We start from the raw sequence: 23,919 nt of genomic DNA on the forward strand, positions 1-23,919 counted from the left end.
CTGGTATTTATTTCTCCTTAAATACTCTGTACAGCTCTGAGCCACAGGATCACTCACAAAAGCTGCTTGAAGACTCTTCAGATTCCTTTCCAGGAATATTTTTTCACAAATTTTGACCGCTTTTACCAGTGCATAAACAGCCAAAGGATCCATTTATCCAGGGAATTTTCTGGCTGGGGAGGTTGCAAAGGCTCAGAATCCTTAAGAACACCCCGAGATTGAAATGAGTTCTTTGAAATATAAAATGCAGGAGGTTGTAACCATTTTTTCCTGGGATATTTTGGGATTTTCTGGGATGGTTTGGGATGGGAAAGCACATCCCAATCCTGCTCTTTACTCCTGGAGAGTCATTGCTGCTGGGGGAAAACCACCTGGATTTGGTCAAACAGGGCTTGTGGGGATTTCTGGTATCCATGGGGTGTTTGGAATCCAGGTTGGAAGCAGTGGCAGGGAGAATATTCCAAGTTTTTCCCTGCAACAAGTGGCTCTGCCAAGGGAGGATTGGGATAATCGCTGTTCCAGGAGCACCCACATCCCTGGGTTTGTATCCCAAAATGGGAATTCCCAGTGTGGGAACAGGAGGGCAGCAGCTCCTGGAATGTGGCATGGAGCTGGGAGAAGGATTTTGAGTCGGACAGGGAGGAAGGAGCTTCTTCCAATGCTCTTCTTCCCTTGCACCCACACAAATCCAATGAAAAAGTTGTTCCTAAGGGAATATCACTCTAAAAACGTTTGCCAATATTTATTTTTCCATCAAAAATAAAGAACTGGGAATGTCAATTACTCCAATGCTGGGGTTTTCTTCAATCAATTTGCTGGAAAAAACTCAGCTTTAAGCTGAGCCTGCTTTTAAACCAAGGATCGAGTTTTCCAGGGAATTGAGTTCAGGTTTGTTTTTCCAGGTTTTTTTTTTTTTTTTTTTGGTGTTTTCCTCCTCTTTCCTATTTCCCAGCCCCATTTTTTTTTTCCTCTGGCAGCCTCAGCACAGCCAACAGCTCAACCTCTGCATTCCCACCTGGAAACTGGAAGGAATTTTAGCCAAAATGATTCTTTTTAATCAAATATTGGATTCTTTTGGATCATTTTTAACTGTCAGTATGAAAACCTTGGCTCTGCTGGTTAATCCTGACCCCCCCCAACTCAGAATAATTCTATTAAATTCTATTTTAAAAATTAGATTTGATATTAAAATTCTTTAGGCCTTAAATGGTTGGATTGTTTTGAGTGCATTTCTGGCAAATATTAATTCCCATTTATTTCCCTCCTGGAGCTGATCCAGGTCTCTCCCAGGAACATCCACACCTCAAACTTCTTCCCTCAGCCTCTTCCAGAATAACAAAGATTAAGTAAATTAATGCAGCAAATTCCTTCAATCTTCACCCACACGAGCTCCAGCTGTTCACCTATCAAATATCACCATTTCTGGGGGGAAAAACCCCAAAAAAACAGGTAAAAGAGACCCAAAAAACCTCTCTGGATTTCAGTGTAGTAGTGTAAATAGTTTATTTGATTTTATGGCAGGAACAGACCAGGAAAGGAACGTGAACTGCTTTAGAAAACACTTCTAATCTTGCTAAGAAGCAGATCTATGACTAGAAAAATATTAAAGAGAACATGCCAGCTTGGCTTTCATTTTGGGCTTTTATTAAAAAAATACCTTTGAGCTGAAGAAAATGAGATTTAGTGTTTATACCCCGACACCTGCTGAAATTTGAAATTCAAATTATCCGGTTTTCTTTGATGTAAACACTCCTTGCAACAGTGGCATGTTCTCTTTAGCAGGTCAAGTACACAGTGCTGGAAATGGAAAACTTGGCAGTTTTTCAAGGAAAAAAAAATTCCTGGAAATTGGTCAATGTGGTAACTCCGAGTCCCAAACTGTCCTTTTAGTTAAATATAAAAACAAAAACTATAAGTTAAAATAACATTCAGATTGTATAGCACAGGCTTGATGCATTTATTTCCTTTTTAAACAATATTTACAATATTACCCAGAGGCTGAAGTGGGAGGGGAGGGGGAAGTGTAAAAACCATAAAAAACTGCACCGATTTTGTAGCAAAATATCTGTACATTTAAAAACAGATTATCATATAACTACACGTTATCCAAGGAAAAAAAATAATCCAACAGGGACCTTCACCAGTGGGAGCACAACGGGAAAGGGCAGAGAAATTCAGTGGTTAAATACTATACAAGAAATTTTACAATTAACAGATGGATGAGCCCAGGCAGGGAAGCGAAATGGGATTTGGGAAGGATGAATTTCTCCTCGGTCCAGCCCTTCCCAGCTCCTGGATTCTGCTGGCATGGCACGGAGTGGGATCCATCCCGCTGCTCCACGCTCCTAAGTCAGCCTCCCGTCCCTTTTTAGGCTTGGAAAATGCCACGGAGAACCTAAAACCGAACCTAAAACCGAACCTAAAACTGAACCTAAAACCTGGCGGGAGTTTTAGGCTGGGCTTCCCTTCCAAAGGAGCCTCAGCAGGGAATCCGAGCAGGAATGTCTCGGAGCCGGAGCAGGCTGGAATGCCCCTGCCAGGAACTGGGCTGCAGTGGTCCTCAGAGCTTAATACTGATTACTGGGTGTTAATTGCTTAGTGCTAATTAATAAATACGCTGTTATCCCAAGGCTGCCTTCCCTGCCCCCCCCAGCCCGAGCCCTGGAACGTCCCAAACTGGGGGAAGCTCCTGTTCCGTTCCTATCCCTGGGATTGGGATCCCACGTTCCACTGGGAGGCTGCAGGGGCTGGGAAAAGGGCTGGGAGCTCCTTGGGATTATTTTAATTCCACGTCCAGAAAGCCCTTAAATGTCTTTGTTTGTAGTTTGAATTAAGAAAGAGCCGTTAAGTGCAGCTGGAGGCCGGGCCTGCCCCTCGGCCCAGCATTACAAGCCGAGCACATCCCAGTATTCCCAGTATTCCCAGTATTCCCAGTATTCCCAGTTTCCAACCAGGCCCACGGGAGCTCTCACCAACCCAATCCCCCGAACCAACCCATATTTTACATTTTGGTTCCAAACCCTGCAGAGCCTTGGCGCCCCCAACCAACCCCAATCCTATTGCTGGGATCCACGGGAGCAGGAACTTCCATTTCAGGCACTTGGCGTGGAGATCCCGGCGCGGGGCCGGGAGCCCTCCGAAGGTCCGTTTTTCCCTGGAAAAGGCGGGATGCGGAGCTCGTGGCGCTCACATGGCCAGCTCGGCGCCGTTGGAGCGCAGGCCGTGCTCGTCGAAGCGGCGGCGCACGCTCCTCCTCAGCGCGTCGGCCCGGCGGTACGGCTGGTTCCGGAGATCTGCGGGGAGCCGGCAGGGAGTCAGCGGCGCCCGGGCGGACACACGGACACACAGCACGGCAGGACAGACAGGGAAAGGCCCGCTGGAAGCCAATCAAAGCAGCTTGTGGAGGACGGGAGCAGGGATGGGCCCCGGCGCAGCGCAGGGAAGGACGGAATGCCCGAACTACGTGCCCCAGCGGCCGGTTAATACTGGTGGGATCGGGATGCCGGTGGGACCGCGGGAATGGTGCCCTGGGAATGTCCCCTCACAGCTGTCACCGAGGCCACATCGACCCCAGCCAGGCACTTTGAGGTGGTCCCTGCGTGTTCCCACACTCAAACACCGGAGCTGGAGGATGTTCCTCACAGCAGGTGCGTGATCCACGGGTTCGGCCACTCCGGGATGGATTTAGGATCCCTACATCCCGTTTAGTGTGGATTCATGGAATCATTCAGGTTGGCAAGGACCTCCAAGATCTAAAAGAGGTGCCCTGGGAAAAGCAGCTGGCATTGGCATGGGATTCTCCAGCTGTTTTCCATGGCTGGAGCGATGCTGCATCAGCCAAAGGAGGGGAGAGCTCGGGAGGGAACACTGAGCATGGGATGGGATGGATGATGGATGATGGATGATGGATGGATGATGGATGGATGGATGGATGGATGATGGATGGATGGATGGATGATGGATGATGGATGGATGGATGGATGATGGATGGATGGATGGATGGATGATGGATGGATGGATGGATGATGGATGGATGATGGATGGATGGATGATGGATGATGGATGGATGGATGATGGATGATGGATGGATGATGGATGGATGAATGATGGATGGATGGATGATGGATGGATGATGGATGGATGATGGATGGATGGATGGATGGATGATGGATGATGGATGATGGATGGATGGATGATGGATGGATGATGGATGGATGGATGGAAGAAGGAGAAAGCTGATGGATGGGATGGTGGCAGCCCATTACAGGTGTCACATGTGCTGTCACCTGCGCACCTACAACAAAACAAGCACTGAAGACAATTCCAGTTCAAATCCTGGTCTCCTGGCCAACAAATTTGTGTTGGACTGGGCAAATCCCTCAGATTTCCTGGATAACTTGTGGTGGGAGTTACACAGAACTCCCAAACTTCTCAGCTCTCCCCTCTCCACACCTGGAGTTGGAGATCGTCCACCTCATGCAGAACCCAATGTGGGGCTGCAGCACCTGGGGACAAAGCTCTTTTGGGACTTGAAGAGAAACGGCCAAACCAGAGTGTGATGGTGGTCACCAACCAGCACCACCCGGGCACGAGATTATTTTGGGCTCAACTTGAATTAAAGTGGCCAAAATGGAGTGTGAAGACGGTCACCAACAACAGCACTTGGGGACAAGACTGTTTTGGGCTCAGCTCGAGGAGAAGTGGCCAAAACAGCGAGATGACTGTCACCAACCACCATCCTGTGGATCCCTGCACCTCCAGAGGTGAAAATCAAGGATCTGGGTCTCAAGTGGCCTCGAGGGTCTCACCAGTATTAGCTCAGCCACATCTACCACCAGCTGCCTGGCACAGAGAGAGAGGAGGAAGCCAAGTAAAAAGTGATGCTTGCCAGCTCTGGGAATCCTCCACCACGGCTGTGCTAGAAGAAATCCTTACCCTCGAGTGAACATTGGGAAATTTAGTGATATTATTCTTCTTTAGGGCTAAACAGAAAAACAAAAAACAACAAACAGAACACAAAAAAAAAAAAAATGATGGTTAAGTAAAAAAAAAATGGGATGGAGAATGAAGAGCAAGTCAAGTCAGTGTTCAAACCTCCCGGGCAGAAACCACGGAGCGAGAGGGGTTAGACAGGGCAGGAGGGACAGGAGGACGCTCCCTACCCCAATTCCAAGCTGCTTTGAAGGTTGGCTCCAGGAAGAGAACACAGAGAGAACCCGGAAGAGCAAAGAACCGTGGAGTGGGTTAGTTTGTGGATTTATTGGCGACACTGATGGAATTTCACAGGGAACGCTGGAAGGAACACTGCTGGCTTCTTAAGCTGAGTCCTTCATGAGGACAACAGTGCCCAGGGCCGTGCTGGGTTAGGGACACGTTGGGGACACCACGATGGGAATCGCTGGCTTCCATGTCAGCTTTGTCTCGGCACCATTCCGGTGCTCCTGCCACGCATTCCCGTGATTCCCATCCTGCTCCCGCCCTGCTCCATGCACTGAGCCCAGCCTCACACAGAGTCCAGGCTTGCTGAGAATTCCCCAATCCATGAAATAAAGCTGGCATGGAGCTGACATGGAATGAAAGAGTTAAATGTGGATGTGAGCGAACAAGGAGAGATTTGACCCCGCCGTTCCACCCCATGCAGCTGAACATGCAGAACATGCAGGTGCTGGTTAGGAATCCTAAACCACCCCGTGGGTGTCATTCCCGAGCCAGGAGCCATGCCCAAAGCCATTCCCGAGGTCCATGCAGCCCGGAATTGCACCCAGAGGTGCCACATGCACGGCCCCCCGAGGTGACAGGCAAGCCAAGTGAGCTCCTGAGTCCCCACACTGCAGGAGACTCATCCCAGTGACTCCCACCTTCTGTTCTATGGGACACCGGGACAGCCCGATGGGATGGGATGGGATGGGATGGGATGGGATGAAGAGAACATGCCACAGAGGAGACACCACTACAACTTCAGGAGGACGCTGGACACCACTACACACTCAACAGTCACAGATTCCTGGCTGAGATCCACACAAACAAAGTGGCAAAAAGTCTACAGCGACCTTCCTGGTTTCTAAGAGCGTCAGGTGTGAAAGAGGGAGAGTTTAGTAATGGAATTCCTCAGGGACAACAGGGTCGCAGAAGAACCGAGAGCCGCGCTTGGCGCTTCGGGCGGTGAACGGCACCGTCTTCAGCACTGCATGGGAACAACAACAGCCACACACAAACCAACGTCAGCAGCGCCCCAGGCCTCGGGGACAGCTCAGTGCTCCCACACGGGACACCGGGACACGCTCCAGCCTGCTCCTCACTGGCCCTGCCACATGGTGAGGCTCCAGGAGATATTGCTCCACTCGTGGAATCCCAGCCTGCTTCGGGTGGGAAGGGACCTTAAACTCATCCCATCCCAGCCCTGCCGTGGCAGGGACACCTCCCACCATCCCAGGCTGCTCCAAGCCCTGGCCAGCCTGGTCTGGGACACTGCCAGGGATCCAGGGGCAGCCACAGCTGTGCCAGGGCCTCACCTCCCTCCCAGCCAGGAATTCCTTCCCAATCCCTGATCTTTCCTTCATTTTAAAGCCATTCCTCCTGGGCCTGTAATAAAATAATTCCCTTGAAGGTTTTGCTTTAAGGTGTGCTACAGGTCTGTGGGAAAACCTCAGTGTTTGAGATGATTTGGGTTGGAAGGGACCTTAAATCCCATCCATGGGACACCTTCCACTATCCCAGGGTGCTCCAAGCCCCATCCAACCTGGCCTGGAGCATTCCCAGGAATGGGGAGGTGTGGGATTTACTGGGAGATCTCCAGGAATGGAGAAGTGCAGGATTTACTGGGACATCTCCAGGAATGGAGAAGTGCAGGATTTACTGGGACATCTCCAGGAATGGAGAAGTGCAGGATTTACTGGGACATCTCCAGGAATGGAGAAGTGCAGGATTTACTGGGAGATCTCCAGGAATGGAGAAGTGCAGGATTTACTGGGAGATCACCTTGGTCCTACCTGACCTTCCATGCCTGACCCTTTCCTCCTCCATGGCTCCCAAAATGGGCAAATCCAGGCACAAGAGCACAGGAAATGTTTAATTGGAGCCTGGCACCCTCTCCTCTGGCTGGCCTTTTCCATAGGATCTGCTCCTCCCTCAGAGCAGCAGAACCATTTTTCCAATTAAACAAAGTCCCAGGAGCTCGGAGGAGTTGTGGAAGCAATGCCAGGTTGGATATTATTGCCACCCTGCCCTTCAAATGAGGAATGTTATCTCAGGGCCATTAATCAAGGTTAAAAGGAGCTGGGAAAGCTTCACACACTTCATCCAGCTGGGCAAAAATTCCCTGGCTTTTCCTTAGGGAGGGGCCAAAGAGCTCTCCTGCTCTTCTGCAAGAAAAACTCCTGTGGAAAACTCCCAGGAGCAGCTGGCAAAGACTTTTTGTTTTGGGTTCTGTGCAAGGAAACGGAGTTTGTGAAGCTCCTGAGGTGTTAAATCATTTTCCTTCCACACCACAGGTGAAAAACGTGTGGAAAACTTCCAGTTGTGCAATCCCAGAAGCTGGAAGTGTGAAGAAGGATTTAATTCCTGGGAAAGATGCAGTTCAGGCTGCAAATATCTGCAGCCACGTTCTGACTGTGCCTGGCTGCACCAGGGGCTGTGTCCCTTCCCTCCAGGATCAGCAGGAAAACCTGGAGCAGTTTGGGATCACTGAAGGATTTCTGGGATCAGTCTGAATGAAAACAGAGACTCTTCATCCTGACATCAATCCCATTTGTGGGGAGACAAAAGGGATCTGGGACAGATCCACACGGCTCAGCTGGAGCAGCTGCCGGGATCCGCCTGCCCTAAAACCCTGGGAATGTCCCCGCAAGCTGGAACCTTCTGGACTTGCTCCACACCACACAAACAACGCCCTGGGGAGAGGAGAGAGGCCTGGAGCAGGCACAGGCAGCTCCAGGCTGGGAATTCGGGAGCAGGGGGTACCTGTGATGATGTCCTCGATGGCGCCGTCCTTGCCCTCGTACACGTGCCGGTTGTCCTTGACCTGCCGGCGCCGCAGCTCCGCGATCAGCTCCTGCTGCTGCCGCTTGCTCTTGTGGGAAGGGGACTGGGAACATGCACGGGGATGCTCAGGATGCAGCTCCAGCTCTCCTGGGCTCCTTCCTGAACCTCACACAGCCCCACCAATTCCCACGGGAATTTCCCACCCCATTCCCAAGGCTGGGTTGTTCCCTCCCTCCATTCCCCGGCTGCTCCCGCTCCGTGGAGAAGTCAGGGAAGGATAAAGTTCAGCCCTGGAAATACGGACAGGACAACTTCCCACCGATTTCCTTTTCCTTAACTTTGCAGACTTCCAGAGCAGCAGAATACACACTGGAACTTTTCCAGCCTATCCCAATTCTCTCCATAAAAACTTCCAGACATTTTCCAGGCAGCTGCAATTCCTCACTCAGAGCTGAGGTTTCTGGATATCAGGAACACGATCCCACCTGGAAGCTGCGTTTGTCCTGTACCTTTTGGTCCTGTTGTTCCATCAACGCTTCCTGCTCCATGAGTTTTTCCATTAAGGCCTGCTCCTGCTTTTTCCTCAGCTCGTTTTCTTCCTCTGCTTGCTGTTTGGGAGAAAATCCATGGATTAGTGATTCTGGGGGAGCCAGGGAGGAACAGGATCTGTGCCACAGCGGGGTTTTTGGGGGAAGGGAGAGGAGGAGAAGGAGGAGGAGGAGGAGGAGGAGGAGAAGGAGAAGAAGAAGAAGAAGAAGAAGAAGAAGAAAGAGAAGGAAAAGAAGAAAGAAGAAAGAAGAAAGAAGAAACAAAGAAGGAGGAGGAGGAAAAGAAGAGGAGGAGGAAAAGAAGAGGAGGAGGAAAAGAAGAGGAGGAGGAAAAAGGAGGAGGAGGAGGAGAAAGGAAAAGGAGAAAGGAGAAGGAAAAAGGAGGAAAAGAAAAGAAGGAGAAAGAAGAGGAGAAGGAGAAGGAGAAGAACACAGGAGGAGAAGTGGGGGGAGGACAAAGAGGATGAGGAGAAGAAAAAGACAAAGAGAAAAAGAAGGAGAAAGAGAGAAGGATAAAGAGAAATATAAAAAGAGAAGAGGAGGAAGAGAGGAAGAGGAGGAGGAGGAGGAAGCTCTGCTTTACCTTGTAGGCCTTCACAAAGCGGACAAACACCGGGAAGAAGACGGAGGGTGGGGTCGTCTTGGGATTCTCCCCGAAATACTTCACAGCATCATCAAAGGCATCCTGCAACAGGCACAGCCTCAGTGCCCTGCACACCCTCCCCAGCCCCAGCATTCCAGGGAAAACCAGCCCAGCCCTGGGAGCCGCCCCCCACACAAATCCCGGGAATGCTGCGGCACCTGGGCTATTTTGGCATCGTCCTGGAGCTTCTTGAGCTTGCCCTCGTTGCTCTGGATGAAGTCCTTGAGCATGGTGTTGTGGTCGTGCATGGTGTACTCGCGCTTGGTCAGCTCCAGGCCCCGCTGCAGCTCCTTCACATCCAGCAGGACGTTCTCCAGGGACACTGGGAATGACACGGGAATGGTGGGAAGGGAAGGTGCGGGAAGGTGCGGGAAGGGAAGGGAAGGTGCGGGAAGGGAAGGGAAGGTGCGGGAAGGGAAGGTGCGGGAAGGGAAGGTGCGGGAAGGGAAGGTGCGGGAAGGGAAGGGAAGGGAAGGTGCGGGAAGGGAAGGTGCGGGAAGGGAAGGTGCGGGAAGGGAAGGGAAGGGAAGGTGCGGGAAGGGAAGGGAAGGGAAGGTGCGGGAAGGGAAGGTGCGGGAAGGGAAGGTGCGGGAAGGGAAGGGAAGGGAAGGGAAGGGAAGGGAAGGTGCGGGAAGGGAAGGGAAGGGAAGGGAAGGGAAGGGAAGGGAAGGGAAGGGAAGGGAAGGGAAGGTGCGGGAAGGGAAGGGAAGGGAAGGGAAGGGAAGGGAAGGGAAGGGAAGGGAAGGGAAGGGAAGGGAAGGGAAGGGAAGGGAAGGGAAGGGAAGGGAAGGGAAGGGAAGGGAAGGGAAGGGAAGGGAAGGGAAGGTGCGGGAAGGGAAGGTGCGGGAAGGGAAGGTGCGGGAAGGGAAGGTGCGGGAAGGGAAGGGAAGGGAAGGGAAGGGAAGGGAAGGTGCGGGAAGGGAAGGTGCGGGAAGGGAAGGTGCGGGAAGGTGCGGGAAGGGAAGGTGCGGGAAGGTGCGGGAAGGTGCGGGAAGGTGCGGGAAGGTGCGGGAAGGGAAGGTGCGGGAAGGTGCGGGAAGGTGCGGGAAGGTGCGGGAAGGGAAGGTGCGGGAAGGGAAGGGAAGGGAAGGGAAGGGAAAGGAAGGGAAGGGAAGGGGAAGGGAAGGGAAGGGAAGGGAAGGGAAGGGAAGGGAAGGGAAGGGAAGGGAAGGGAAGGGAAGGGAAGGGAAGGGAAGGGAAGGGAAGGGAAGGGAAGGGAAGGGAAGGGAAGGGAAGGGAAGGGAAGGGAAGGGAAGGGAAGGGAAGGGGGCCCTACCTGCTGCTGCCTTCTCCACGTAGTGCAGCTCGTTGTAGAACAGGGCCACGTGCTGGTACTTCTCCTTCACCACGTTGGAGATGTAGTGCAGCAGCGTCTGCTTCCGGTCCGTCGACTTCGTTTCCAGGAGCTGGGAAAAGCGGGAACAGAGCTGAGGGGAGCTGGATCCAAGCCAAGGGACTCGATGCTGCTGCTGCTGCTCCAGCGTGTTTTCCACGCTGGGAAGCACCAATGGAGTTCCCCAGCAGCCACTTGGGTCACCACGACCTCCTGAAAGCCACAGGGTTGGGACAGAGAGGCTGGAAAAGTGGGAAAGGATCCGGGGGTGATGAACACGAGCCCAGGGGTGCCCAGGTGGGCAAGAGCTGAGCCGGTCCCTGAGCTGGCACTGCTGGGCCAGCTCCTGTGCTGGGGACAGCTCTGGGACAGGAGGGACACTGAGGGGCTGGAGAATTCCTGAGGGAGCTGGGAAGGGGCTGGAGAATTCCTGAGGGAGCTGGGAAGGGGCTGGAGAATTGCTGAGGGAGCTGGGAAGGGGCTGGAGAATTGCTGAGGGAGCTGGGAAGGGGCTGGAGAATTCCTGAGGGAGCTGGGAAGGGGCTGGAGAATTCCTGAGGGAGCTGGGAAGGGGCTGGAGAATTCCTGAGGGAGCTGGGAAGGGGCTGGAGAATTCCTGAGGGAGCTGGGAAGGGGCTGGAGAATTCCTGAGGGAGCTGGGAAGGGGCTGGAGAATCCCTGAGGGAGCTGGGAAGGGGCTGGAGAATTCCTGAGGGAGCTGGGAAGGGGCTGGAGAATTCCTGAGGGAGCTGGGAAGGGGCTCAGGCTGGAGCAAAGGAGGATCCCGAGGGATCTTTTCCCTCTCTGGAATTCCCTGGCAGGAGGGGACAGCCGGGGGGGTCGGGCTCTGCTGGCAGGGAACAGGGACAGGAGGAGAGGGAACGGCCTCAGGCTGGGCCAGGGCAGCTCAGGGGGGACAGCAGCAGGAATTTCCCCATGGAAAGGGCGCTCAGGCCTCGGAAGTGCCCAGGGAGGTTTGCAGTGCCCATTCCTGGAGGGATTTAATCCCTGTGGATGTGGCACTGGGCACAGGGGCAGTGCTGGGAATGCTTGGACTCCATGATCTTGGAAGTTTTTTCCAACCTCAAGAATTCCACAGCTCTAATTCCCAGCTGGTGCCCACAACACATCCCTGCTTTTCTTACCAGGTCTAAACTCTGCAGCTTAAATCCATACACAGCCCCTCGTTTGCTGCTGTTCATGTAATTCCCAAGGGCCAGGATGATCTGCCAGGATGAAACAGAGCAGAGCAGGAATTCTCAGGACAAATTCCTGGAAGTTTAGACATCCCTGGAAGGGGAGCTGAGATCAGACCTACCTCCAGGATCTTCTTGAGTTTCTGGGATGACTTTATGGAGACAGAGGCAGCGATTATGGCGTGGAGTTGCTGTGGGGAAACACGGGGAGAGCTTTGGTTAATGCACACCCAGCCAGCAGGAAAATCAACATCCAAACACTTATCCTGAAAAAAAACATTCCTGGTTTTCATCCATGGGACAGAGCATGGATGTCCCTCTGCCATGGAGCCAGGCTGGGAGAGCTGGGAATGTTCCCCTGGAGAAGGGAAGGATCCAGGGAGAGCTGGGAATGTTCCCCTGGAGAAGGGAAGGATCCAGGGAGAGCTGGGAATGTTCCCCTGGAGAAGGGAAGGATCCAGGGAGAGCTCAGAGCCCCTTGCAGGGCCTGAAGGGGCTCCAGGAGAGCTGGAGAGGGACTGGGGACAAGGGATGGAGGGACAGGACCCAGGGAATGGCTCCCAGTGCCAGAGGGCAGGGATGGATGGGAGATTGGGAATTGGGAATTCCTGGCTGGGAGGGTGGGGAGGGGCTGGGCTGGAATTCCCAGAGCAGCTGTGGCTGCCCCTGGATCACTGGATCCCTGTCCAAGGCCAGGCTGGACACTGGGGCTTGGAGCAGCCTGGGACAGTGGGAGCTGTCCCTGCCATGGCCAGGAATGAGCTATTCCTTCTCCCTTCCCACCCAACCCGCTCTGGGATGCTGGGAATACTCCCCTGCCCTGACACTCCAGGATTCCAAACCGTTCATCTCCTGCCAGCTTTACCCCCTCAGAAGTGAGGATTTACATTCCAACCCCTACAGCCATCCCAGGCTTTCAGGAACACAATCCCAAGGGCCCAAGAGTGACTTTTCCCAACCACATTCCTTTGAGGGTGCTGGGGCTCCCCAGGGAATGGGCACATTCCCGAGGCTGCCGGAGCTCCAGGAGCGTTGGGACAGCCAGGGGTGCCCAGGGTGGGGTTTTGGGGTGCCAGGGCTCAGATCCCGTGGATTCCCTGCTCCCACTGACCGGGGTGAGCATCTGGATGCTCTCGGAGAAGTTGCCGATGAAGGCCATGATGGTCATTTTCTGCATGAGCCGCTCGATCTTGCTGAACTGCATCATGAACCTGTCCTCGTCAGACAGGTTCTCCAGGGGCTTCCTCTCCCTCTCGTACAGCCTCAGCACCTTCACCTCGTTCTCCGTGGGCAGGAACCGCATCAGGCATTCCACAAAATCCACCGGCAGCGTCTTCAGGTCAAACCTGCGGGAAAATCCCGGGAAAAGGCTGTGGGGACAAAGCTCAGCTTTGGGGAAGTGGCCGGGCCATGGATGGCTCTGGAGCCTGGCTGGGAGAGCTGGGAATGTTCTCCTGGAGAAGGGAAGGATCCAGGGAGAGCTGGGAATGTTCCCCTGGAGAAGGGAAGGATCCAGGGAGAGCTGGGAATGTTCCCCTGGAGAAGGGAAGGATCCAGGGAGAGCTGGGAATGTTCCCCTGGAGAAGGGAAGGATCCAGGGAGAGCTCAGAGCCCCTTGCAGGGCCTGAAGGGGCTCCAGGAGAGCTGGAGAGGGACTGGGGACAAGGGATGGAGGGACAGGAGCCAGGGAATGGCTCCCATTGCCAGAGGGCAGGAATGGGTGGGATATTGGGAATTGGGAATTCCTGGCTGGGCTGGAATTCCCAGAGGGGCTGTGGCTGCCCCTGGCAGTGTCAGTGGTGGGAGCTGCCCCTGGATGGACGGGATGGGCTTTCAGGTCCTTCCCAACCCAAAGCAATCTGGGATTCAGCTCCACATGAGGAAAATCAAGGAAGAAGCTGTGAAGCTCCTCCTGCCCTACCCAGGCAGATGGGAACAGGATCCAGGGATAATGGGAATGATGCTGCTTCCATTCCCAAACACATGGCAGTTCCCCCACCCCTCCAGGCTCACTTTTCCAGGGAAAAGAGGTGGGGAGGAGCAAATATTTGTATTGAATTGGCCCAGAGCCCCCTAAAGCCAGGAGCTGAAGCTGCCAGGACCTGGGGCAGCTTTGGGTCACCCTCAGCCAAAGGCAAAGCTTGTGCATCCACACTTTGGAGATATTCCTTAGGGAGGAGTGGGAGGTGTTTGCCATGGCCAGGATGAGTCTGGATGGATTTGGGATCAGCCCCAAGGAGCAGCTACGGCTGTCCCAGGACAGGGAAGGATCCGGATCAGTTCCTGAGCCTGCTCCCCAAATCCAATTCCATGCAAAATCTGCTCCAGCACCCGGACCAAACCCATCCCTCATGGAGCAAACCAAAAGAGCCTCTTGCCGGATTTTGCTCACTGGAATGGGAAATATCGTGGAACAGACCAGGAGCTGCCCTGGCAAACTGGGCAGGCTGGACTGAGCTGCTCCAACCCCAACAGTGACTCAGCCACACAAAGCTGAGTTCCCGAGTTCCAGGCACTCTGATTTCTGGGAATTCACCACCATTCCCTCCTTCCCCAGCTGGAATTTTCCCATCAAGTGCCAACCCCAAACCGTTTCCCAGGAAAGCTGGGGCAGGATTCCTCGGCTGCAGGGGCTGCACTCACACGTGGATGGCTTTGCAGATCTCATCCGCCGTTTTCCCGGCTTTCCGAAGGGTGATGGCCAAATTCTTGGCTCTGTTGGCATCCAGCAGCGTGACTTTGTTGGATCCTTTCTGAGGGATCTTCTGCTTGCTGGAAGTCAGATCCATGGCTGGGCCCTGGGCTTTTGTTTTGAATATTTCCTCGAATTCATCCACGTTCAGATCCTGGGAAGGGAAGGAAAGGATTTCTCCTGCAGGGAATGCTAAATCCTCACCCAGAACTGCAGGAAAAGCTTTGACTGGATCATGGAATCATGGAATGGTTTGGGTTGGAATCTTAAGGCTTGTCCCAGTTCCACCCCCTGCCATGGGCAGGGACACTTTCCCATAGCCCAGGTTTTTCCAGCCCTGTCCAACCTTTGGAATCTGGAGAGTTCTGTCAGAGGCTGAGGGATGGAAGGAACATTCCTGAGCTGGGATGAGGAAAGCTGGCCAGATCCCAGAAATCCAGCCCCAAACAGCTCAGGAATCCAGGAGAACTCTTGTGAGCACTACCCAGCCATGGATAAAGCATCCAGGGGAGCATCCAGGATCTGGAATGAGCCCTTTCCCCGTGGAGATCTCCCCACAATTCCCTGACAGGGAACAGGGACGGCAGAAAACGGGATCAGGTTGCTCCAGCCGAGGTTTAGCTGGATATTGGGAAAATATCCATTGGATACTGGGAAAACTCCTTCCTGACAAGCGTGGCCAGGCACTGGAAAAGGCTGGAACCCCCATTCCTGGAGGGATTTACCCCTGTGGATGGGGACAAGGGCAGTGCTGGGTTGAGGGCTGGGCTGGGGCGCTCCCAGAGCCTTTCCCAAGGCTGACATTCCATGATTCCAGGCTTTCCCGGGTACCTCCAGGATGCGCTCGTCGTCGATCTCGTTGAAGACGGTGCCGTTGATCTGGTTGGGCTTCAGGGCCACCCAGTTGAAGACGGGCATGCGGAACTTGGTCTTGATGGGCTTCTTGATCTTCACAGCTGGGGACAGGACACGGACAGCTCCTGAAAATCCGCCTGGGAACACCGCAGGGCGGCTCCCCAGCTGGAATTCAGCGCTGGAGAAGGACTGGGCAAACCTCATTATCCCACTGGAATCCTGGAAAGCTGTTCCTGCCTCCAGAGGCTGCTGGAGAGGGGAATCCCAGCCCTCAGCAGGACAGCACCAACCCCCAGGGCTCTGCAAACTTCCCAAAGGGAAATCTGGGATTCCTGTATGGCCACGAGGTGCCTGCACTGATCTGAACTCCCAAGCTCTGCCCAAATTCCATGGAAAAGGGGGACAGTGGGTGAATTCAGTGAATTCTGCTGCTGGCAGAGCCCGCTCTGACCAGGAGGGAAAAAAGCCCCGTTCCCAAGGTTTTGGGAAATGGGATTTGGGGGAACTGCAGGATCCTCAGCAGGTTTGAGTTTCAAGGCCAAAGGGTTGAGCTGCAGCAAAGCTGGGCTTTAAAAGGGGTTTAAAACCAGGTTTTAGTTCCTGTGCTGAGCAAATCCAGCAAACCCGAGTCATTTGGGAACTTTGGAGTTATTCAGGAATTCAAACAGAGGAGCTGTGAAAATGAAACCTGGAAATGAGGCCTGATTGAGCAAGGGAACAACATTATTCCTATCCCTATTCCTATTCCTATCCCTATTCCTATTCCTATTCCTATTCCTATCCCTATCCCTATCCCTATTCCCATTCCCACTCCCTCCTATTTCTATTTCCATTTCTATTTCTATTTCCATTTCTATTTCCATTTCCATTTCTATTTCCATCCTATTTCCATCCTATTCCCATCCCCATTCCCATCCCCATTCCCATCCCATTCCCATCCCATTCCCACTCCCACTCCCACTCCCATTCCCATCCCATTCCACCTGGAAGCCACATGAATAATTTCCATAATCCAGTTCCCATTTCTTTTTCCTCACATGGGAACACAAATTTGTTCCTTGCTACAAAATCAATTTAATTAAAGTCCATCCACCAATCACTTGCTCCTGAATTACTTCCCAAAAAAACCTGGCAGGTGTGGAACACAAACCCGGATCCTGCAGTGCTGGATGCCAAGTGGATAACAGGGAATACACAGAATATTCCAGTGGGTATTTTGGGAATTGTATTTATCCAGCTTGTGCTCATCTACACTAAACAGGATTTTGCTCTCTGCTAAATGGATGGGGTTACACAAAATTCCCAAAATAAAAGAAGGAATAGCCTTGAACACCCGTGCAAAAAGGAATTTTCACCTTGGAAAGGATAATTAACTGCTCCTGGGTTATTCCAGGACAGGGAAGGCAGGAATGGGAAAGACAATGGAGCTCAGAACTCCTTCTGATTTCCCTTCCTGCTCCTCGTCCCTTCCCGAGCTCCCAAATCCCGAGGGCTGGCTCTGACCTCCCCCTGCCCATCCCCTGGATACCCCCAGGAGCCCCTGGATACCCCCAGGAGCCAGGGAATGCCGAGATAAGGAATACTTAGCAGGAAGGAACCTACAGAAGAGCTTGATGGGCCCATCTTAGCAGGCAGCAGAAGGAACAGAGAAAAAAGTGTTAGGAAAGGTCAGAAAAGCAGCATTTGTTATTTCCCACCTCCCCCCGGCCCCACAGCGTTCCTGCCCTGGGAATGCTCCTTCCCATGGAGCCACTGCATCCACAAAAGGCACTTCCGGTCCCATTCCCTCGGAATTCCCAGTGAAAAATGGGATCTGCAGCTCCCAGGCCACATCCCGAGGGATCGGCCCTCCCTTCAGAGCTTCATTTTCCTACAGGACACCCTGGCATTCTCAGGATGCTTTTTGTCTTCCAAGGAACCTTTCAAGGCTGGAATATTTAATGAGATGTTTTGTCTTTAACGAAGCTCTTGATGAGAGTCTCTTGTTTTGAGCTCTGGAGATTCCTGGGGACACCCGTGAGCCCTCACTGGCTCCCCGGGACTCCTGGCACGGCTAAGGATGGGCAACAGATTGTTCTTCCTTCCAAAAAATACCCAAGTTTTGCCTTTTATTTTCCCAAATTTCTACAGAAAAATTCCCAAATGTTGCACAGGTGTTTCTCCTCAGAAGAAATCCAACCCATATTCCATCAAAGTCCAAAATGACCCAGTTTGTGAAACGCTTTTGGTGTGAGTTTTGTTCTGCTGGAAAATCCAACTCTTCCAGACCAAACCCAAAGCGTTGGGTTGATAAATCCCAGAATCCCAGAATCAGGGACAGAGAGGATTATCCAGTTCCCCTATCCCAGGTGGCTCCAAGCTGACCTTGGACACTTCCAGGGATGCACGGGGCAGCCATGGCTGCTCTGGGCAGCTCCGAGACTGCGGAACGCTCCTTCCTTCTGCCAGCTCCGCATCCCAAGCCCAGGGAGGAGCTGGGATTTGGTTCTGGAGGGCTCTGGGGGTCCCTGCCCATCCCTGGGAGAGCTTTACCTGCCAGGCCGGAGTTGAAGACCACGGTGGGTGAGGCCGTGCCGGGCAGGGGGGGAGCCGAGGGCGGCGGCGGAGGGGGCAGCGGAACCGCCGGAGCCGCGTCCGGAGCCGCGTCCGGAGCTGGGCCCGGCAGAGGAGGAGGAGGAGGAGGAGGTGGTGGAGGAGGAGGAGGTGGTGGTGGAGGTGGCACAGGCATCGCCACGGGGCCGTTGGGCACTGTGGGATGGAGGGAAAATGGAGTTAGCACGGAGAGAAGGGACACAAGGAAATGGCACCGATGTCCCCTCCCCACCCGGAGCCACCAACGGCCTCCAGCAGCCACAGGTGACCCCAGGAAAGAAGGGACCGATTCTTCCAGCCATGGAAAAACAGATGGAGGGGACAGCCAGAGGGGGGTGACACCCTGTTCCCAGGGAACAGAGACAGGAGGAGAGGGAATGGCCTCAGGCTGGGCACCAGCAGGAATTTCCCCATGGGAAGGGAATTCCAGGGAGGTTGGGAACGCTCACCTGCCTCGGGGGAGCCCGGCAGGGCGGGCAGGGGTGGGGGAGGTGGTGGCAGTGGCACCGAGGTGGCCGCTCCAGGCGTGGCACAGGCCCCCGGCACCGCCTCGGCTCCCACCGGCACCGCCCCGGAGCCCAGGGCCACGGGAAGGATGGAGATGTCCCCATCCCCTTTCTTCTGGATCTTGATGGTTCCCTGCTTCTCCAGCTCGTGGATCTTCTTCTCCAGCGTGGATTGGCGCTGGATGGCTTCCTCCTTCTCCTTCACCATCTTCCTCAGGGTGTGAACCTGGCTGTTTGCATCCTTGTAGATCTCCTGGAATCACACAGGAGCGGGGAATGCGCGTTCAGAATTCCAAGGGCAGGATCACAGCAGCCTGATCCAGGGAGGGGACTGCACTGCACGTGCCCAGGGCAGCCCCCACAGAGGAATTCTGGATTCTCCCACCCTTTGGGACCTCCACAGGTCCAAAATTCCCACCTGGAATGCTCCAGACCTGGGGAATGAGATGTGTCCATCTCACTCAGTGATTCCTGGCACATCCAAAGGCATTTCTGTCCATCCTCTGAGTGCACACACAAACAATTCCACCTGGAACCTGCCCCAGCTCCAATACTGGGAAGCCAAGAGAATTCCCCTGCCCCAAATCCGGGATCTCCACTCCCTGCATCCTGAATCCATCCAGGGCTTCCCCATCCCACTCACCCGGATCACGTCCAGTTCTTTGTTCCTTTGCATGAGTTGCTTTTCCAGTTCTACAATCTTGGCCATGGCTTCGTTCTCCGTGTCCTGGAGTTTTTCAGATAGCTATCCAACAAAAGAGAAATGGATTAACTCCCTGGAAAACTGGGATTTATCCATCAAACTAAGAGCTCGCTTCTTGGGTAAATGGATAAATTACTGATATTCCAGGAAACCCTGGAGCCTTTCCTTGGAAAGGGAAGAGATTCCTGCCTGAGATGGGAGACATCAGGTTGGAATGGGCTTGGAGCAGCCTGGGACAGTGGGAGGTGTCCATGAACCGTGTGGGTTTTAACGTCCCTTCCACCCAAACCATTCCCTGATTCCTGCAGCTCCTCAGAGGGGAAAACACTGCACAGCGAGCCAGGAGCATTATTCATTCCAAGTGGTGGGAATTCAGGGATGGGCGGGGAAGGAAAAGCCTTTTCTCAGTTTTAAAGTATGGAAAACCCTTTTTTTAAATTTTTATTCTTTTCCCAAAGCCAGGCCACGTCTTCCAGCCTAAAGGAACCGACACCAAGGTTTGGGACAGCAAACCCTGAGCGTCTACACCAGAGGATTTTCCAGCCCCTTCCCTCCTGAGCCCCTGTTTAAAACATGGCCAGGATGGTTTCTCCCCCATTTTGGGCCTGCTCTGCTGAGGAGCTGGAATTTTCTGATTTTGTTCCCAGTCCAGAGGCCCAGCAATCCCAAAGCTTTTCCCTCCTCCCAAATCCGGAATGCAGGTGGCACCGTGGGCCACTCACGTGGGACAGGTTCTCCTCCAGTTCCTCCACCCTCTCCAGGGCCGCGTTCTTGGTCTCCGCGTCCTCCAGCAGAGCCCCCACGTCGAAAACGTTGTCCAGGTAGGCCTGGATCTGCACCTGCAGCTTGTCACTCTCCGTGTGCTTCAGCTTCTGTGGGCACCGGGGACACAGGGACATGGACATGGGGACATGGGGACATAGGGACATGGACATGGGGACATGGGGACATGGGGACATGGGGACACGGGGACACAGGTCACACTAAGCACTGGGACAGTCCTGGCAGCTCAGGGCTCCTCCACCAGCCAGGGAATCCCTTTGCACACCAAACACCCCCAGCTCAGTTAGGCAGGGCCTTTCCCTCTGCTCCAGCTTCTCTGCCCATGGAAGGGCTCCCAGGGAATCTTCAGGGCCATTCCCTGCCCTTGGAAGGGATCACAGGGAATCTTCAGGGCCATTCCTTGCCCATGGAAGGGCTCACAGGACCATTCCCTGCCCAAACCATTCCATGATTCCTCTGTGCTCACTGGGAATGGCTCTGCCTGCTCCCCACGGAGTCCCCAGAGCCACCCCCAGACCCCGAGCACAGCCATGGCCGGTGCAGCCGTGTCCCAGCACATCCCACAGAGCCCAAACCCCTCTCCTGGTGGATCCTGAGCAAGGATCAGCAGGGACAAGGCATTCCCATGCCAGCAGCAGCAGCGTTTCCAGGGATGTGCTCCCAAGGACAGGGAGGAAAATGCTGCCTGCAGAGGCTGTGGCTGCCCCAGCCCTGGAAGTGTCCAAGGCTGGACAGGACTTGGAGCAGCCTGGGATAGTGGGGGAAACTCCTGCAGGTCCCTTCCAACCCAAACCACTCTGGGATCCCATGGAAAACAGAAAGAAGCAGCTTCCATCTGACAGACAGACAGACAGACAGACAGCAGAGGACTCCTGGCTGTCAGAGAATCCCAAGGGAGACTTTTCCAGCCTGGAGGAGGAGGGAGCCGGGTGGCTGGGGGACGTGGCAGGGCGAGGATGGCTGTGGTTCATCCTCCCTTTGTTATCAGGCTCCAGATTTAGCTGCAGGCTGTAATTGCAGCTGGCTGCAGCCCTCCCCTGCTGGCCCAGCTGTGGGACAGCCCAGAAGCTGTGGGGTGAGGGCTGGGGAGGTGGGAAAGGGAGGATTGGGAACGGGAGCAGCCCCAGACTCACATCCAGGTACTCATCCAGGCCCAGCTTGGTGAACTCGTACTGGAGGTGCACTCGGAAGTTCATGTCCTCCACGGAGTGCACCACGATGTTGATGAACTGCATGCAGGCCACCTGCAAGGACAGCCCAGTGAGCCAGGGATCCCCTGAGCAGCGGGAATGGGGCTGGCACTGGAGCAGCAGCCCCGGGAGCAGCTCCCCCTCGGAACATTTCCCCCCTGGAGAAATGGGAGATGTCTCCTGGACTGCTCCTCTGCCAGGCCAGCCCTGGCTCGGGCTCAGGGAATTTTGTCTGCTGGGATAAAGGGGGATGAGCATTCCAGGAGTTCAGTCCTGCCTGCAGAGTCACCTTCCCAGAGCGGGAATGCTCCGGAGCAGAGCAGGCACCAGGAAAAAACCCATCCTGGGTTTAACCAGGAAAAGTGAGGTTAATCCAGGCCTTGGGTTTAACCAGACTGGGAAAGTGAGGTTAATCCAGGCCTTGGGTTTAAACAGCCTGGAAAAGGGTGATTAATCCAGGCCTGGTTTTAACCAGCCAGGAAAAGGGAGATTAATCCAGGCCTGGATTTAACCAGCCTGGAAAAGGGAGATTAATCCAGGCCTGGATTTAACCAGCCTGGAAAAGTGAGATTAATCCAGGCCTTGAGTTTAACCAGGAAAAGGGAGATGAATCCAGGCCTTGGGTTTAACCAGCCTGGAAAAGTGAGGTTAATCCAGGCCTTGGGTTTAACCAGCCTGGAAAAGGGAGATTAATCCAGGCCTGGATTTAACCAGCCATGCAAAAGGAGATGAATCCAGGCCTGGTTTTAAGCAGCCTGGAAAAGTGAGATTAATCCAGGCCTTGAGTTTAACCAGGAAAAGGGAGATGAATCCAGGCCTTGGGTTTAACCAGCCTGGAAAAGGGAGGTTAATCCAGGCCTGGTTTTAAGCAGCAGGGGAAGTGAGGTTACTCTGGGCCTGTGAGGTTAATCCAGGCCTGGAAGCCCCAGTTTAGGAAAGGGCACAGAAGGGCTTTGCTGGCTGCCCAAAGCACACTTCCCAAACTGAACCAGGAGCAGATCCCAGGATCCACACCCAGCCCAGCCAGGGAAGGCCAAGGCTCTCCAGGGTATGGGATGTGGGGACATCTGTGGAGTGGCAGGAATTGGGGGACAATTCCCAAAATTTGTCCTCCCTTTGGCACACCCTGCTGTGCCCCAGGCCTCTCAGGATCCCATCTGTCACCCCTGGAGCTGCTCCAGGAAGGAATTTCCCTCATCCTTGCTGGGTTTCTCATGGATAAAACCCCATCCCATGAGCAGCACAGCAACAGCAGCTTCCCACCATCCACTGGGATCCTTCCCAGATTCCCAGGAGGAACCTGAGGATTGAAGCAATCGGATTTTATCCCCAGGAAAAACCTCCAGGAGACTCCACGTCTCTGGGTCATTTGATGGGAAGAGCAACTGAAGGCACCTCTGGATCACCAGTTTGGCACTGGAATTTGGCCACTTCCCTGGGATCTGTTCCAGGGCCCAGAGGAAGAAGTGAAGGGATAAATCTGAGAGTGAAAACCAGGTCATTTCCTCCTTTTCTTTCGAAATCCCAGGAATTTGCCAGCCTGTCTCCCTCACACCAGCTCGTTTTTAACTTGCTGGCCCTCAAGGCTGTGATCCTGTCCTGGAAACATTCCTGGAGCCCTCAAATCCCACAGGAATCACCTCACTGGTGCTTTAACACCTGATTTTTGGCAGGAAAAGGTCTTTCACACAAAGTTCAGCACTAAATTGCTACAAAGGGCAACAGAGGCCTCAGAATTCCAGTGCTGGGGTGGGAAATGCTGCCCAGAACGGAGCCATGTCGGATCCAAGCACCAAGCAGGAATTCAAGGGGGATTTTTCCTGGTTAAAAGTGGGATTTCAGCTTCCAACACTCCAGCACAGACCTTAAAGCCCCAGATTTGGGAGATTTTTTTGCCACCACCAGCCCCAGAACCACCAACCCTTCAAGAGCCTCTGCCTGTGACAGCAGGGCCAGGCCCAGGGAAGGAAAACGATGGAAAAACTGGGAATTTCTGGGAAAATACCACTCACCATGAAGTCAATGTTGTTGTCTTCATTCCTGAAATGTTCCATGAGCTTCTCAAAGCGCTGCTTCTCCCCACACACCTGAAAACATACACCACAGCCGGGCTCAAGAATTCCCACAGAGAATTCCCAATTTCTCTGCTTGTTCAGACCCTCTCGGTTTCCTCTGGGAAAAACACCCCTCCTCATAAATCATTCCATGTGCACCCCTGAGGAGCCAGGGGCCACTGTTGGATGTTTTAATTACAAAAAAACCCTCTTTTTATCTCTTTTCTCCTTAAAAAAATAAAAATATTGGATTTTATCCATGAGTGGAAGGAGCAGAGCTGCACCAGGCTGTGCCACAGCTCCGAGCTGACTTTGCTCTGTAATTAGGGAGAAACCCAAATGACAGGGAGGGGAAAAAAGAGAAAATTACCCCTGGCTAAAGGAGGAGTGAAAATAAATCGGTGCAACAATCAGCTGGTCAGAATTCCAGAGCCACCTTCCCAAAAATTGTCTGGATTAGCTGAATCCAAATTAATTTTCTTGGTATTTCTTCTTGCCTTGGAGCAAAACCCATTGGATTCTTCAGAGTTATGGATCAGCTTCAGGAAAGCTCCTTAGTTCTGGGTTTATTTCCAAAGCACCTGAATCCTGGGTTTATTTGCAAATTCCAAATGATTTCCCACCCAGAGAGGCCACGAGCACGCCCTCCCCTCCCAAATGGGAATCCCAAAATATTCTGGAATATTTTTGTATGAAACAACACAACAGCCAGTGTTGGGAAGTGCTCCCTGCACACAGCCAGGATTATTCCTGGTTTATTCACTCAGATCCCACTTTGGATCCCTCAGAGCTCTCAGAGTGTTTGGATTTCAATGGAGCATCCCAAAGCTGTCCCACAGCTCTC

At 53.5% G+C, this 23,919-nt stretch overlaps 1 protein-coding gene across 4 annotated transcripts in view; it reads right to left on the minus strand.

The window, feature by feature from the left end:
- Nucleotides 1-1,933: 1,933 nt before the first annotated feature.
- The window catches only part of FMNL2 (formin like 2), a 111,900-nt gene continuing 89,914 nt past the window's right edge, over nucleotides 1,934-23,919 (minus strand). Inside the window, exons 10-27 of one of the 4 annotated variants that reach the window (XM_014249602.2) lie at nucleotides 23,034-23,108; nucleotides 20,965-21,075; nucleotides 19,771-19,920; nucleotides 18,989-19,090; nucleotides 18,289-18,598; nucleotides 17,780-17,995; nucleotides 15,224-15,348; nucleotides 14,344-14,546; nucleotides 12,812-13,046; nucleotides 11,823-11,891; nucleotides 11,650-11,730; nucleotides 10,448-10,577; nucleotides 9,330-9,493; nucleotides 9,112-9,213; nucleotides 8,490-8,588; nucleotides 7,960-8,083; nucleotides 4,936-4,982; nucleotides 1,934-3,293 (exon numbers count right to left, since the gene is read on the minus strand). In XM_014249602.2, the coding sequence (XP_014105077.2) occupies nucleotides 3,255-3,293; nucleotides 4,936-4,982; nucleotides 7,960-8,083; nucleotides 8,490-8,588; nucleotides 9,112-9,213; nucleotides 9,330-9,493; nucleotides 10,448-10,577; nucleotides 11,650-11,730; nucleotides 11,823-11,891; nucleotides 12,812-13,046; nucleotides 14,344-14,546; nucleotides 15,224-15,348; nucleotides 17,780-17,995; nucleotides 18,289-18,598; nucleotides 18,989-19,090; nucleotides 19,771-19,920; nucleotides 20,965-21,075; nucleotides 23,034-23,108 (2,382 nt within the window). In that variant the 3' untranslated portion in view covers nucleotides 1,934-3,254. Of the gene's footprint in view, nucleotides 3,294-4,888; nucleotides 4,983-6,050; nucleotides 6,185-7,959; nucleotides 8,084-8,489; nucleotides 8,589-9,111; nucleotides 9,214-9,329; nucleotides 9,494-10,447; nucleotides 10,578-11,649; nucleotides 11,731-11,822; nucleotides 11,892-12,811; nucleotides 13,047-14,343; nucleotides 14,547-15,223; nucleotides 15,349-17,779; nucleotides 17,996-18,288; nucleotides 18,599-18,988; nucleotides 19,091-19,770; nucleotides 19,921-20,964; nucleotides 21,076-23,033; nucleotides 23,109-23,919 lie in introns of all 4 variants that reach the window. The other 3 variants (XM_014249601.2, XM_005519577.3, XM_014249600.2) reach the window with 3 other exon arrangements.

This window comes from Pseudopodoces humilis, chromosome 8 (genome assembly GCF_049639895.1).
Source record: "Pseudopodoces humilis isolate 2021_Gansu_Grassland_sample_001 chromosome 8, ASM4963989v1, whole genome shotgun sequence".
Taxonomy (NCBI): domain Eukaryota; kingdom Metazoa; phylum Chordata; class Aves; order Passeriformes; family Paridae; genus Pseudopodoces; species Pseudopodoces humilis.